The 17,089-nt window shown below is 49.6% G+C and overlaps 1 protein-coding gene across 5 annotated transcripts in view; it reads right to left on the bottom strand.

Moving 5' to 3' along the window:
* Sipa1l3 (signal induced proliferation associated 1 like 3) overlaps positions 1–17,089 on the bottom strand; it is a 212,749-nt gene that overhangs the window by 33,039 nt on the left and 162,621 nt on the right. For all 5 annotated transcript variants that reach the window (XM_085695202.2, XM_048439305.3, XM_087907031.1 and 2 more), the window contains 2 exons: positions 5,322–5,449; positions 1,684–1,802 (listed from right to left, as the gene is read on the bottom strand). In XM_085695202.2, coding sequence (XP_085551328.2) covers positions 1,684–1,802; positions 5,322–5,449 — 247 coding nt within the window. The remainder of the gene's footprint in view (positions 1–1,683; positions 1,803–5,321; positions 5,450–17,089) is intronic.

The following is a 17,089-nucleotide window of genomic DNA, read 5'->3' as shown; positions in this document are numbered from 1 at the left end:
CATAACTATTGGTACAGTTACCCTAGACAAGTGATTTACTTCTTCCCTGCTTCAGCTTATACAATTATAAATATAGGTGTGTGACAAAAAGCCCGGATCATTTGATGCTCAGATCAACACATCCCAAAACAAATGCTTCTTAAACTGAGGTCTGGGGTCCCCTCCTAGTCCCACCTCCCTCCTTCACAATGGTACCTCCATCTTCTCAGTGCCTGCCCTGCAAATCTGCTGTCTGCGTATTGCAGACACGGGCTGGAACTGTCATGATGGCATCCTCCCCTGTTCTCCCTGGGTCCTGGCTGCCACCCCTCCCACAGGGCCACTACAGCACCCTCCTCTCCATCTCCCCAGCTCATTTGTTCCCCACCTGTGCCCAGAGGAGAGCTGTGAGCTGCTGTATGGAATCACAGGGGACAGGCCAGAGTCCTTACCATGGTACTCATGTTCTGTGTCTAGCATCATCTCCCTGTCTCTCTAGACCACGCTTTGCTGTTCTCTGTGCCAGGCACAGCCTCAGGGCCTTCACACTTGCAGCTCCCAGGCTGTGACACTCTTCTCTCAGCTTTTTTTATGGCTCTTTCCTAACTTCCTTCAAAGTCACCTCCTGTGCTAGATAGTTTTATGTCATCTTGACACAATCCAGTCATCTGAGAGGAGGGAGCCTCAACTAAGAAAATGCCTCCAGAAGATCAGGCTGTAGGCAAGCCTGCAGGACAGTGTGATGGGGAAGTGACTGATGGGGAGACACCACCACAGACACTGTGGGTGGTGCCATTCCTGAGCTGGTGGTCCTGGGTTCTCCTAGGAAGCAGGTGGAACAAGTCACGGGAGGCAAGCCAGTGAGCATCGTCTCCATGTCTCTGCATCAGCAGTGGTGACCCTGACTAAGACACACTCCCCGGGCCCTGCTGACGGTATTACCCAAGGCAGCCGTGCCTGTCAAGCAGTCCGCAACCGGGCTTTCTTAGCAAGTCATAAATGCTTCTGTCCATTCACTGACTGCAGCCCCGGGACGTGAGCTCCTAGAGGACAGTGGCTCCTCTGTCCTCCTTACCACTATGCTCCCAATGCTCAGCATGTGGAATGAGGTTGCCAAGAACAACTAGGTATACAGTTTCCTGCTTTCTTGGCAGAGATGAAGCCCTAGCCATTGCAATGTAGGTAGAAGTGACTCATTCCATCTCTGGCCTGGGCTGAAAAATCCCTCTCGAACCTCTCTTCCTCCTACCCTAGTACTGCAATAATGCAGATCCCAGAGAGGGGCCCAGTACAGGGTTTGGAGGCCTGGTCCACAGGGTCTGCATGTAACAGAGGGAGTCTGAGTCCCTGATTCACCCTGTGCCACACTGCCCATTGCTGACCTAAACTGCATCCTTCTGGGGAAAGACCGACCTCCTAAGGCATAAGGTCACTGAAATCCAGGGTGGACGTAGAAACAAAGAGGAAGGAAAGATTTGTCGAGTTACTCGGCTGAGGGTTGGAGCCAGGATGCTACTTAGCTCCCTGTAGGGGGGAATATGCCTAAGGCTGAGGATGTGCCCACCAGAGGCCACACCCAGGGAAAGTCGCCCAGCCCTCATCAACCATGTACCCAGGAAAGATGCCAGGTGGTAGCCAGTCACTACAGGCCTCACTCCCTGGATGAGACAGGGTAGGGTGGGGCAGGGCGAGGCACAGACTCACTTTGGAATGCCTATTGGGAGAATCTTTGCCAGCTGCGTCCTGCCTGGAGGGATGCTTGCTGCCACTGCTTCCAGCCATGGCTGAGAGCCGTGCCTGGGCCGGCACGTGCCACAGAGGCTCTGCAGGAAAAGAAGAGACACTGGTGGTTAGGGTGATACAGGCCAGGACCTGAAGAATTTACCCTAAATCCTGGTTGCATGGTTCCATTCTGACTAACCTGTCTGCTCTGCAGGAGCTACCAATGCATATCTTGGGCTATAGCAGCACTTAGCAGCAGGGGACATTTACTAGTATGTGTTCAGTGCCAGGAAGCACTCTGAGAGCCTTATGTGGTTAACTCAGTAAGGCATATGACCTTCCATCACTGTCCCCCAAGGAGGGCAAGCACACTTGCCATGTATGGTCACCTGGAGTATCTCTTTGTACATAACATGTTCATTTCCTTCCCATCATTCTAGGAGATTCTTTAACCTCATTGATGGAGTGGGAGACTTTCAAGCTTTTTTAAACTTTTATTTATTTCTCCACTCTCTGTGTGAGAGTGTGGGCGCTTGAGTGGTATGATAAATGTGTGGAGGTCAAGGACAGCTTTTGGGAATCGGTTCTCTCCTTCCACGTTACTGAGGTGGGAGTCTCTTGTTCTTTCTTTTGCTTCATTCCAAGCTAGCTGGCCTGAGCTTCTAGACAATTCTCCTGTCACTGTCTTCCATCCTGCTGTACAAACGCTAAGATTACAGGTGCACACCACCACCGATAGATTATAGATGTACACCACATCTGGATTACAGATGCGCATCACCACATCTGGATTACAGATAGATGCACATCACCACATCTGGATTGCAGATGCACACCACATCTGGATTGCAGATATGCATATCTGGATTACAGATGCACAACCCTGCATCTGGTCTTCTGTGTGGGTTCTAGGGATCTAATGGAGGTTATCAGGTTTGTGAGATAACTGTTTTCATTTATCAAGTCAACTCTATAGTCCTGCATTCATTTATTAAAAATTTTACTACTGGGGGCTGGAGAGATGGCTCAGTGGTTAAGAGCTTTGCCTGCTCTTCCAAAGGGTCTGAGTTCAATTCCCGGCAACCACACGGTGGCTCACAACCACCTGTAATGAGGTCTGGTGCCCTCTTCTGGCTTGCAGGCGTATACGCACAAAGACTATTGTACACATAATAAATAAATAAATAATAAATAAATGAAAAAAAATTATTACTTCATTTATTTGTATGTGTATGCACATGTCCCTGGGGACAAGCTGGCCCAGGACTCACTCTGATGCTACTCTTTCAGTCTCTCCAGCGTTGGGCTGAAAACATGTACCGCCATGCCTGGCTGCATACATCAGTTTGCTGGACAGTCCTAGAACTACTGAAGTGGGCATTGGAACTACCTTGAATAGCAGGGTGCTAGCAAGGCTCAGAGAGGCTAGGGAACTGGCTCAAGATCACACAATCAGAAATGGTCAGACAGGAAGTGGAGGTCAGAGTCTATGCTGCCCAGTCCTCCATCTTTCTGGGGTTCCCAGCCTGTCAGCAACCGGCAGTAACTGTAAGGGTTTGGAAAATATCCTAAGGACAGGCCGTCCTGGGGCCTGGTAGGCATGACTCATTAGACCCTCAAGGGATGAAGTCACCACAGAGGTCCTGTGTCGATCAGAAACTTGCAGCTGGGCTCATGGGAGCATGAGCTTCCAGCTTGAAGCTAAAGTCCCAAGGGCAGTCCAGGGGACTGCAGAGCCCATATTCCTGCTGAGGAAGATGGGAAGGGTCTAGCAGACACTTTCTCAACCTGGGTGCTCTATGGTATAGGAAACACATGTTGCATCCACACCCTGTGCATAGTGGGTGATCCAACAGGCTTCGGTTCAAATTTCAATTATGCCACTCACCAGCCAGAACCTCTGGTAAGTGACAACCCTTCCAGGCCTCACCTGCCTCATGCCTGCAGGAGGGCAGGCATGGTGCCCGCTGCTGTGACTCAGTGGAAGGGAACGTGGGACACCTAGTACAAGCCAGGCACACGGCGACTACACAAACCAGGCTGCTGATGTCACGACTGATCAATTGCACGGAAGATGGGCAAGCCCTGTGTCTGCCACTGCTCCGGGTCCTTGCCATTCCTTGCCACTCTTCTTGAATTCTCTCTTTTCTGGGTCTTCCACATACTCTAAACTTCTTAATGATTTCTTAACACAGCTCTTCCCAGTGTACACGCGTGCGCATGTGTATGTGTGTCAGGGAAGGTGTTAGTCACCATATAATAAGGTCTCAGGGAAGGAAGCAGGTACTGGGGCTCTAGGGAACAGAAGAGAAACAGTCAGGCCTCATGACCCCCATCTGGAGCCTATGCTGACTGCTGGACAAGTCTCCCCACTTTGCAATTTGCTGTGACAAGAGAGCCAGGAAGCATTCCTCTCCTCTTCTGAATGGAGTGGGAAATAAAATAGACGCAAATCTGTCTTGGAAACAGCACCAGGCAGGACCCGACTGTGGAGGAAGGAATGGTGCCCTTCGCCCTCCATGCAGCAGAGAGATGCACAGTGGGGACAAGTCACCCCCTGCCTGAGGCTGAACCACTATCCCTGGTTCAGGACACCCACACACTGTACTGAGTTCTCCCTGATGCTAATCCTGGGCATGTGGCTGAGGTCACCTTTCCCAGCTGCCTGGGACTCCTCTTCCACGAGGGTGTCTGCCTCTCCACCTCCCCTTTCTAACACTTCATTAGCCATCTTCCTTTGGAACCCACCCGACTGCTAATCAAAGGGGTTTCAAGATTGTTACAAGAGGTTATGTTTAAAGTATTCATCCAAGTGGTGCAGGTACACAATCCATAATCATATTTGATCTCTCTCTCTCTCTCTCTCTCTCTCTCTCTCTGTGTGTGTGTATAAAAGATGCTCAATTCCATTGGTCAGAAAAATAGAATCAGACCCAATGGTGTGGTCATGAGTGTCTGTAATTCTAGTACTTATGAGGCACAGACAAGAAGAATCAAGAAGTCTAGGCCATCCTCAGCTACACAATGAATGTCAGGCTACCCTGGGCTACATAATAAGATTTCCCCAAGTAAATGAACAAATACATGAAGTTTAATAAAACTGAACTAAAAGAAAGATACTGAGAAAACCACACCATTCTAGCACTGTATGTCCACTCCGATGGTCCAAACAGAAAGGTTGCTGAGGACACATAGCCATGTCACTGGTAGGAGTGGAAACGGTTCAACATTCTGGGGTGTGGTTTGGCAGTTTCTTATGAAATCAAATACATGATCCAGCTATTCTATGCCTAGGAACACAGGCTCATGGAGAGATAGACAAAGATATTTCTAAACAGCCTCGAACTGGTCCCCTCAGTATCCCTCAAGCACAGGAGTGGGGTGTATTCAGACAAAAGAATACTGAAGCCAGAAATCCCACACGACATTCAGTCACATGGCTGCCTGGCACTAGCATGACGTAGAGCCACAGAATTCAGAAGCACATGAGCAAAGTAGACACGGCCTGCTTTTATAGTCTCCACAGTCCAAAGCCAGCTAAGAAGGGAAGTCACCTGTGAGATCATCAGGGAGAGGCTCTGGGGGAGAGGCAGGTGGCACTGGGGCCCAGGACGCCTTACCTGGTTTTGGGCGCTCCATGGTGCTCTCCTGGCTAGTCAGGCCACCTGAAGAGGAGTCACCGCTGGACATCCCATCGTGGATAAAGTGAGGGTCAAAAGACAGTAGCGGGTGTGGGGTGGCTGCGTACCTGCAGGGTAGAGAGGGAACGCAAGGTAAAGTCTCGTCTCGGTGTGACGGCAGCAGGTAGTCGGTGACTCTGCTGTGGACTGGGGCAATGAGCTGCTGGCAAGGCTGGGCAAGGCAGCCTGGTATCTGCTATTAACTGAAGCTCAGCAAAGAGGCTCGCCTGGGACGCCTGCCAGGGAGGTGGTGGCAACAGGGAGTACAGGGCACAGCAGGCTTCTCAAGGAGGGAGGGTGCAGAGCCACGGGGTGACTGCCCTGCTTATTCAGGCTTCTGCCTCCAGGCTGCAGAAAGGGAAGAAAAGCCTTCCTGGGAGCTCCCCTTTCTCTGAGGGGGCTAGGCAAGTCAGGCTGGATAGGATGGGTTTCAAACCTCACTGTTGTCTTTTGCCTTGCCAGGAATAATCAGTTCATAGGTCAGAGCCTCAGTTTCCCTAACTGTTAAGAGGTGATCACAACAGGCCCTTCCTTTCAGCACTTAGCTTGTGTCTGACACAGGACACACAGGGAATTGAGACATTTGGCCCATAGGCTATGGCAGTGTTCCTTTGCTGCTGGAGGAAGATTTTATGGTAGCAGGGCCCATGGCTTAAAAACAAAGCAGCTTTGGGCTCAAACCCCAGCCCTCAGTCAGACAAGAGCTTTGATAGAGTTATAGCTGTTTTTGTTTTCTTAGGTTTGTGATTCATTCCTTTTTGTAAAAATTAATTTATTTATCTTTATTTTATGTGTATTGGTGTTTTCCTTGCATGTATGTCAGATTTTGGAGTTACAGACAGTTGTGAACTGCCACGTGGGTGTTGGGAACTGAATCCGAGTCCTCTGAAGAGCAGTCAGTGCTCTTAACTGCCAAGCTATTTCTCCAGCCTCATGACTCAGTCTTTAAAATTTTTTCTTTAATTGTTGCTGGTGGTGGCACACGCTTTTAATCCTAGCACTCAGGAGGCAGAGGCAGGTGGATCTCTGAGTTTGAGGCCAGCCTGTCTTACAAAGTGAGTTCCAGGACAACCAGAGCTGTTACAGTGAGAAATCCTGTCTTGAGAACAAAACAAAACAAAACACACACATTATCACATCTATTTAAGTGTGTGCACATGTGCCTAGACCCCGACACATATGTAGAGGTCAGAGGACCACTTGCAGGAGTCTGTTCTCTCTTTCTACCACATGGGACCTAGGGATTGAACTTAGATTGTCAGGGCTGGCAGCAGGGACCTTACCCACTCAGAAATCTCGCAGGCTCTGCCTTTTTGCTTGTTTCCATCTTGTTTTGAGACAGTATCTCATGTAGCCCCCACTGGCCTGGAACTGGTGGCGTAGCCGTCTCTCACCTTCCCTGTGCTAGGATCATCAGTGTGTACCACTGTGCCGGGCTGAGCTGTTGTTTCTGTGTTTGATAATCATGGCCAAGGTTGGGGAGAGGAGAAACATCAGAGCTGCCCCAAGAAAGCAACGCACACCAGAGTCAAGGGCCAGAATTTAAGGGAGGTGGTGGTGGAGGGCTGGGCACTCTCTCATTGTGAGGATTGCTATGGACACCTGTTTGGGGGCTTGGATCTGGAATGGTGCTCCCCGCAAGAGCACATGTTTTAGAAGTTGACCCCAGCTAGTGAGGCTGTTGGGACAGTTATAAAAACTTAGGGAGGTGAGCTCTATCTGGAAGAAATCGGTCACTAGTGGGCTCAGACTGCCCTTGGCCACTTCCTGCTTCCTGGCCTGCTGTGATAGGAACAGCTATCTTCCTTCACACGCTCCCACAAGCACATCAAACCAAGCAGCTATGGATCAAGCCCTGTGAAACCATAAGTCAATTCTTCTTCCATGTCCCCTCTGTCAGAACACAGTCCAAGAATAGAGTGAGAGGAACTCTGAGTGCCTGTGAGAAAACTCTAAGAAACCAAGATTAGTCCTGGGACCTGCTCCTTCAAAGACATGGAACTGTTCTGGGAGTGCGTTTGCAAGCTCCTCCCAGGTGCGGCAGACAGGAGTGCGTTTCCTTCAGGTTATTTATTACAGCTGGCTACTGTTGCTTACACGCCTCTATGAAAACATAGTTTTGCTATGTGTGGCTTGTCCTTGTGACTATACTCTGCTCGTAGGAGTCTTCTCAACCTTCGGAGTAAGAACTGTCTATGCTCCGAATAAAGCTGGCTATTGCTCGGGACTTCAGTCTGCCTCGTTCACTGGCTCTATTCTCCCAGTCCACAGCCTCTAGAGCCTCTAGAGCTCCCATGTCGGTTTACCTCAGGCCCAGCCACTCGTGGAATGGCCTTTCCTGTCTATCTGAGGCTGGGCCAGGGACAGACACGGCACAGTTCTGGCTAAATGGGAGTTTGTAGTATTAAGACTTCTACAAAATCTTTGTGGCTTTCCTGGCCCCAGTGACCAGTTCTCACCAATGAGCTGGAAGGGGAAGTGACGGGAAGGAGAGCTGCTGGGACAATCTGGGGTAAGGGGAGACTGGGCGTGGGGTGTGGGAGAGGTAACAGCTGCTGGGACAAGCTGGGTCCTGTGAAGTCCTCTGTTGACCAACAGGGCAACTTCGGAGTAGATAAGAAACTTTGCTATTTTGGAGGACAGGGTTTCAACGTAGCCTATGTTTGCCTTGAGATCACTACGTAGCTGAGGATTAACTTGAACTCCAGATCTTCATGCCCCTAACCCCAAGCTGCTGGAATTACAGGCAAGTGCCCACTTTAGGCGAGGCTTTGTGCATGCTAAGGCAAGTATTCTATCAACGGAGCAACATCTCCAACCTCCACCCGTCTCTGGTGCTACAACTAAACTGAGATTTTTGGGCACATATTTTATCAATGAACTATACACCCTCAGACCCCAAATGAACTTTTGTTAAACTAAGTTTCTGAGATTTTCCAGCATAATCTGACTGAAATGGAAGGACTAGACCCCAGGGGCTCCTGGCAAACATCTCTATCTCCTTGCTCCTAAGAAAGATAAGAAAACACATCCTCTGTGGGTACTGGCACTTGCTGCCAAGTCTGATGATAAGTCCAGTCCCTGGGTCCACACGGTAGGAGGGGAAAGCCAACTCCTGCAAGTTGTCTTCTTACCTCCACATGTGTCATGAACCGTGTGTGTCTACACATGCACAGACTAGTTCATACACACACGCACACACGAGCACAACACGCACACACATGAGTACACACGAGCACACAACACACTAATTCACACACATGCACACACACACACACACACACACACACACACAGAGGTGGTTTAACTAAGATGTTCCCATAGTCTTGGACATTTGAATACTTGGTCTCCAGTCAGTGGCACTATTTGGGTAGGTTTAGGAAGTGTGGCCTTGTTAGAGGAAGTATGTCATTGAAGGTAGACTATAAGAGTATAAAAGTGCTAGGCAGTTGAGGTGCACATCTTTAATCCAAGTACTTGGGAGGCAGAGGCAGGTGGATCTCTGAGTTCAAAGCCAGCCTGGTCTACAGAGTGAGTTCCAGGACAACCAGGGCTACACAGAGAAACCCTGTCTCAAAAAACCAAACCAAACCAAACCAAACCAAACCAAAAACAAAAGAACTCCCCCCAAACAAGCAAACAACTAAACAAAAAACAAAAAAGTATAAAGGCTCAAGCCATTTTGACTGTGCTCATTCTGTTTTGCATTTGCAGCTCACCTGCTGCTCTAACCACCACCTGGCACCCGCTGCTCTGCGTGTCCACCATGACGGCCTCTAACCACACCTGCACCTGCTGCTTCTGCGTGTCCACCATCACGGCCTCTAACCACACCTGCTGCTCTGCGTGTCCACCACCACGGCCTCTAACCACACCTGCACCTGCTGCTCTGCGTGTCCACCACCACAGCCTCTAACCACACCTGCACCTGCTGCTCTGCGTGTCCACCATCACGGCCTCTAACCACACCTGCACCTGCTGCTCTGCGTGTCCACCATCACGGCCTCTAACCACACCTACACCTGCTGCTCTGCGTGTCCACCATCACGGCCTCTAACCACACCTGCACCTGCTGCTCTGCGTGTCCACCATCACGGCCTCTAACCACACCTGCACCCGCTGCTCTATGTGCCCACTATCACGGCCTCTAACCACACCTGCTGCTCTGCGTGTCCACCACCACGGCCTCTAACTACACCTGCACCTGCTGCTCTGCGTGTCCACCACCACGGCCTCTAACCACACCTGCACCCGCTGCTCTATGTGCCCACTATCACGGCCTCTAACCACACCTGCTGCTCTGCGTGTCCACCACCACGGCCTCTAACCACACCTGCACCTGCTGCTCTGCGTGTCCACCATCACGGCCTCTAACCACACCTGCTGCTCTGCGTGTCCACCATCACGGCCTCTAACCACACCTGCACCTGCTGCTCTGCGTGTCCACCATCACGGCCTCTAACCACACCTGCACCTGCTGCTCTGCGTGTCCACCATCACGGCCTCTAACCACATCTGCACCCGCTGCTTCTGTGTGTCCACCATCACGGCCTCTAATGCGCTGGGCTCATAACCCAATCAACTCTTTGTTCTACAAACTGCCTTGACAGTGACGTTTGATCACAGCAATAGAAAAGTAATGATATAGATGGCTTCTCATCTCCTCCTGATCTGGCTTGGCCTAGATACGACACCATAAATAGCTCTTGCCTTCTTGCCATTAGCTTGGAGCTGAGGCAGTTGCTGAGGGGACTGGAGATGTGCCACATGGGATGAGTGGTCCTGAGCCCACCCTGCCTGGGCTGCCTTTGTGGCATAGAACACATTTCGATGACTTTTGAGCCCACTTTTGGTGCCTCTGGCCAAGTGACCCAATGATATAGGCCTTGGATGCCAAGAAAGGTTGAGCCTGTCTGACCTTCACCTCAGGAGGCTGTGGCAGGAAGGAGAGGCAAGAAGCTAAGACCCTCAACACTCAACAGAGCTGAATGACTCCTGAGTCGCCCCAGCTCGAAGTCAGGGCTGTATCTATAAAGGACCTGCTCCAACTGCCAAGTTCAGCTCCTGACGGGCTTTCAGGAAACTCAACTCCATGCTGCTGTCAAGAAAAGACCAACTATTCGCCTTCCTTCAACCTCGGCCCAGCCTTTCAGTTCTCCCAAAGGACTGATGGCTCCAAAAGTCCATTCTTCCTTCTGCATTTGTCTGAGGGCCCAGTGTGTGATGGGTCTGGAGGTTTTACAAAAGCAGTGCTGATGCCTTGCTGGCTGCCCTCACACACGACCAGCTACCTTGGGAACATGCTCCACTATGGCTGGAAGTAGAAGCCCTGGTTCATTTGGTTTCTCACAAGGTCAGTGTCGAGTCCCTAGCACAGAAGCTGGGATCAGCTAGGGGAGAGTGGAGAGCACCTCACTGCTGCCCAGTGTCTGCTTTGCATGGCCTCCTGGGTAAGAAGAACCCTACTGAGCTTCACCACACTTCCCAGGATCCAATGAAGTAACAGAGAAGGTACGTAAGAAGTCTCCTGGGAGGTGGGCAGGAGGATAGCAAGCTCAAGGCTAGCCTAGACAACTTAACGAGATGAATTCTCAAGATGAAAAGTAACAAGGCAGCTAGGGATGTAGCTTAGTAGCAGAGGCTGGCTTAGCTTGTGTGAGACCTTGTCTTTAGTCCCCCATACTGACAAACACAAAACCAAAACTGGGCTGGTGAGACAGTGGGTAAAGGCACCTGCTCCAAGTCTGACTACTTGAGTTGGATCCCCAGGACTAGCATGGTGGAAGGAGAGAATGACCTCCATACTTGTGCCTGGAATGCATGCACCCACCAAGATACACAGGCACACAGACTAACTAAAAATGTAAAAGAAAAGAAAGAACAACAACAAAAAAGCCAATCCAAATCCAAAATGAAGAGCAGGGTCTCTGACAATACGGGAGAAAGAAAGTTGCTGAGTCGCCATTTCTGTGTTAAGCAGCTAACCCTAACTTGGCAGGTGTCTGTAGCTGGCTTCCTCTCTCAGCTGCTCCTCCCATCAGGACAGGCTGTGCTGGCTGGCTCCAGTTATCTTACAGCTGTTTCAGGTTTTTTGTTTTGTTTTTGTTTTCTGAGACAGGGTTTCCCTGTGTAACTTGCTCTGTAGCCCAGGCTGGCCTCGAATTCAGAGATCCGCCTGCCTCAACCTTCTGAGTGCTGGGATTAAAGGCGTGAGCCACCATCACCCGGCAGCTGTTTCATTTTGAGACATATCTCAAGCCAGCCTCAAACTCACTACGGAGCCAGAGATGACCTGGAGCTTCTGTTATTGCCTCCAGCTCTGGAGTGCTAGGATCACAGACACACAGCAGCGCCAGAGCTGCATTCCACAGCACTGGAGATGCGACCCAGCTCCTTACACAAGCTAGCTACCAATGAGCAGCGGCATTCTGAGTCTGTCCTTGTCTAAGTGTGTGTGTAGGCCTGATGTTAATCTTAGGTTAGATGCTAATCTTCAGGAGTCAGTCACCTTAGTTTTTGAGACAAGGTCTCTCACTGGGGTCTGGGGTCAACCAGTTAGCTAGACTAGATGGTCAGCAAGGGATTCATCTGTCTCTGCCTCCCCAGTACTGGGATCATAAACAGTGTATCACTGACTGAGCCACCTCCCCAGCTGCTGCCACTGTCTTCCTGAACAGGGTTTCTTATTCTCTCCATTTGCTGCTGTCTCTGGGAGGCTGGGGCCATTTTTATCACTTCCAAATTTTGGTCAATCTCATTGAAATGAAGACAGCTCTTTCTTTCGCCATGTATGCAGAGCTCTGGGCAAACATCCCTGAAAGAAGTGGGGGGCCGAATAGCTGTCTTCCATCTCATCTGAGACACAGTAATGACTCTGTTTTCTTGAGAAATAAAAATCACTTTCTAGATGAAGGGTTTGAGGTTCCGATGAGGGGCTGAGTAGCTGTAGTTCTGGGGTGTAAGGCAGAGCTGAGTGTATTCTGAGCGGGTTGGGGTTCAAAAGGTCACCATGGCCAAGCAACTAGGAGGCTGGTTTGAGTCTTCCACTCTCCACTACCGAGGAAAAGACTAGGGCGGAGATGAAGGTGGATTGGCATGGCATGCAAGTGGAAAGCGGGGCCCATGTGCCTCTCTCCTACCTTCACTGATGGGACAGTGGGTGAGTGATTACAGGGTGGGGGGCAGAAGGGATGATGGGTGATACAGCCACTGTCGGCTGTCACCCCCAACCATCACCTTTCTCTGTCTGTTGGTGGAGCCAGGAAATACTGATTGCTTATGTAAGTTCTAGACGTCAATGTGACTTTGGCAGAAGCTGACTGAGGGGTTCAAGAGACCTAGTTGAATCATTCTAGTTTTGTTTTGAGAGTGGGTGTCATGATGTAGTCCAAGCTGGTCTTGAACTGATCCTTGTGTACCAGCTTGTAGGCTGCTGTGACTACAGGTGTGTACCATTATGTCTGATAAATTCTTTCATTCTTTAAATAATAAATAGCCATCTATCTATCTATATTTATTTGTTATTTACTATTCAAATTATATTTATTTAATTTTATGTGTATGAATGTTTTGCTTGCATGCATATATGTATACCATATATGCCTGGTGCTTGTGGAAGTCAGAAGACGGTATTGGGTCCCATGGAATTGGAATTACAGAATATTGTGGCCACTGTGTGGGTGGCTAGGAACCAACCCAGGTCCTCTGCAACAGGAGAAAGTAGCTGTAACTACTGAGCCATGTCTCCAGCCCCTAAAGAATTATTATTTATTTTTAATTTATGTGTATCGGCGTTTTGGCTATATATGTGTTTGTGACTCATTTGAATTCAGAGCCTATGGAGGCCAGAAGAGGGTACTGGAGTTACTGATGGCTAAGAGCCATTATGTGCATGTGGGAACTGAACCCTGGTCTCTGCAAGAGCAGCCGGTGCTCTTAACTGCTCCTCTGCCCCACCCTGGGTCTGTTCATTTGTTCTTCCTTTTTTCTTCCTTCTTCTTCCTCCTACTTTTTTTTAAAAAAATAAAAGATAGGGTCTTGGTACATAACTCTGATGAAAACTTGCTATATCAAGTTCTTCCATTTTTAAAACAAAAAATGTTGCTCAGGGTTGGGATGTGGTTCAGTGCTTGCTAGCATACACAGAGCCTTGGACTTGATCCTAGCACCAACAAGCCCGTGTGGCATCACACACCTGTAATCCCAATACTTAGGCTGAAGCAGGAGCTCAGGGTCTCAGGAATATCCTTGGCTATCTGATGGGTGTGAAGTCAGCCTGGGTTACCTGAACCCAAGATGAGCAGGTGGGGATACGGATACAAATGAGGATACAAGGAGAGCAAGCTGAGCGCTAGCACTCACCTCTTAGCCACTTCATACCACTGCAGACACACCTTCCTCACCAGGACTGACTATCAACTCTACACTAAGCCAAAGGAACCCCTTCTTCACCTGAAGCTGCTTCCCATTAGCTATTTGTCCATAGCAACCCTAAAAGTAACAAATGTGCTATGATAGCCAAATCTGGTGGCAACAGAATGCTGAGTCATGAGTCGCAAGGGCTAGGCACCACTGGAGCCCCAAAGAGACCTGTGGGCTAGGAAGAGCTAGAATTACACGGAGCAAGTCCAGAGAAGCTGATACGCAGCCCCCAGGTGTGTGTGACTGTGTGCAGGTCTCCAGGGGACCATGCACGTGGCGAGGATCCGGAAGAGAAGCTCAGAATTCTTGGGGCAAGAGATGATCAGGGTCAGACCCAGCCAGTCACAGGCCTGATCCCTGTCCAGACTGCTTCCTGATAGCCAAGGGGATTCACTTTGCTGAGCCCCAGTTCTGTGTCTGTGGGATAAGCAATCTACTTCTTGAAGCTGTTGGGAGGACCCTGCGATCCCTTAAGACTGATGAGCACGATCCAAGAACTCAGAAAAAGATGTACACAAAGGTACCCACTTAGTTCCTCCCATTCATTCTGTTTTAAGTAGCAAAAGCAATGTAGGAGGAAGGCTGGCTTTCCAATAAATTGCTGGAGCAATCAGACATTCTTGGCAAAAATGAAAACCTGACCTAAACCTCTCACCTAAACAAAAGTGAGAATAATCACGGATGCTGGGTGCAGTGACATCTGTACAGGTTTTTGAGGATGAGGCAGGAGGATCTCAGTGTCAAGTCCTGTCTGGGATACAGCTGGGTAACTTAATGAAAGTGGGGGGGGGAGAGAGGAGGTGGGCAGAGAGAGACGCACAGAGAGAGAAAGGGCTAGAGATGCAGCTCAGTGATAGAGTCCCTGTCTAGAATCCCCCAGTGACGGGGCTGTGGGTATGGGTCAATGGTAGAGCACCTGCCTAGAAACCCCCAGTGAGGGGATGGGGTGTGACTCAGTGGTAGAGTCCCTGCCTAGAATCCCCCAGTAAGGGGCAGGGGTGTGACTCAGTGGTAGAGCCCCTGCCTAGAATCCCCCAGTAAGGGGCAGGGGTGTGACTCAGTGGTAGAGTCCCTGCCTAGAATCCCCCAGTGAGGGGCTGGGGTGTGATTCAGTGGTAGAGCCCTTGTGTAGCATTAGAGAGGTCTTGGCACAATCTTCATTATGAAGGGTAGTGGGGTAGGGGAATCAAGGACTTAAAATGCCCAACAGTAAAACCTCTGATTTATATTAGAAAAAAGAATGATAGCGTGTATATATAAATGTTTTCCTTTCTTTCTTTCTCTCTGTCTCTCTTTCTTTCCTTTCTTTTTTTAAAAGGAAAGACCCTACAAAGAAGATGAAAAGTCAAACTCATGGCTGATGACACAAAGAGCTCTCAAACACTGCAAAGCACTGAGTGAACGAGAATCTGGGCAAAGGCTCACAGACATTTCAACTGGAGAGGACACATAGCTGGCAGATCAGCACACAAGATGACAATGAGACAGCATGATGCACCCATCACAACAGCTAAAATGAAGAATGGTGGCAATGCCACATGGCAGGGAGACTGCGGAGAAACTGGATCACGCATATGCTGCTGGTGGGAACGCAAAATGGACTTACCACATGGTAAGCAACTGTGCTGGGCACCGATCCCAGACAAGTGGAAACTTATCCATGCAGAAATGTGTATGTTTGAACATACATGTTACATGTTCACAGCCTGAATATTTATAATAGCCCAAACCCAGAAGCTCGCCAAGTATAACTTAAAATGGGTTAACCCACTTTATCAACGAGCTATATTTTCTTTTTTAAAAAACAAAACAAACAAAAACTAAAATTTTGCTTTATTTTATGAGTGTTGCCTGCAGGTATATATTTGTATCACATATGTGCCCAGTGCCTGTGGAGGTCAGAAGAGGGTTTGAATCTCCTAGAACTGGAGTTACAGACAGTTGTGAGGTGTCATATGGATGCAGGGAACTGAGCCTGGGTGTTCTTCAAGAGTAGCCAAGGTTCTTAACTGCTGAGCCATTGTCCAGCTCCCTTACTTTTTATTTTTGAGAGAGGGTCTCACTAAGTTGCATGGACTGGCCTTGAACTCACTCTGTATTCCAGATTAGGCATGAACTTTTGACCCTCCTGCTTCTTCCTCTTCTAATTTTTTTCTTTTGCCTGTCTTAGGGTGTAGAGTGGCTGGGACTGCAGGTCCGGCCACGGCAGCAGTGCAGCCCCACCACATCTGCTAGCACTCGGTTGCTGCCATTCGCAGTCTTGGTCCTTACTGGGGCCCAAGTGTCATCCCAGCATGCTACACATTCCAGAATCTTCTTTGCTGCTCCTTCATCCTGCTGTTCTGTCATCCACACTCCCTCCCCTCTGGGGGAAACTCCCACCACTGCCCCTGTGGGCATCCTGGGGAGAGCTGACATGGTTTGTGGGACTCTCTCTAGCACAAGCAAAGGAGGACAGCGAGACCCCTGGCAGATGAGGAGGCCGAACACCCCTGCTAGCTCCTGACACACTGACAGCTCTTGGGGTCCTGTGCTGGGTGAGTGCTCAACAGTGGCCTCTGGAAGAAGAAACAGTGGGTTCCCCTCCCCCTTGATTTTCTAACAGAGGCCTAGAATCTAACAAGGAGCAGTGTGGGGGCTCTCAGAGCACTGTCTCCTTCCGGACAGAACCCAGGGAAAGCCCAGGCCTGTGCGGATCAGTCCTCCTTGGGGGAGAACCTCAGTTTGTTGGGCTGGTCCCTGGGGTAGAGGTTTTGCCTCAAATAAAGCACCTGCTCTTTCCTGTCATCACTATAAACCAAGAATTCGCCACTTGTCAGTCCCAGTACTCAGTGGAGACATGGACCAGACCTTGAAGCAAACTTACACTTTTTTCCCTTGCGCATATGGACATACGCCATGCCTGAGTGGCTCGCCTCTCTCTACCTGTCCTTTGCCTCCCTTTTTGTCCCTTTATCTTTTCTATCCACCTTAACTGGGCTAAGAGAAGGCAGTTGCTCGTGGCCACAGTCAGGTCAGGGACCAGAGGGGACTGAGGGGCAGAGCTGGTCTTTTCCTTCCTTGGATCAGGCAGTTTCCAGGAGGAGCCCCTATACTCAGGTGAGGGGGCTTTCCTGTTGTGGGATATTGTTTTACCTGGGCAAAGATGTGCTACGTTTGCTTATGCTGCAGAGTATTTCTTTAACTGTGTACAGGTGTGTTACTTTTGTTTATGTTGCATTGGGTTAATTATGAAAAGATGCGTTACATTTGTTTCACTTTGCCTGATTGGTCTAATAAAGAGCTGA

Source organism: Myodes glareolus, chromosome 1 (genome assembly GCF_982192425.1).
Source record: "Myodes glareolus chromosome 1, mMyoGla1.1, whole genome shotgun sequence".
NCBI classification, from domain to species: Eukaryota; Metazoa; Chordata; class Mammalia; order Rodentia; family Cricetidae; genus Myodes; species Myodes glareolus.
Note: the sequence above shows the minus strand (reverse complement) of the source record. Positions and strands in the feature narration are given on the sequence as shown.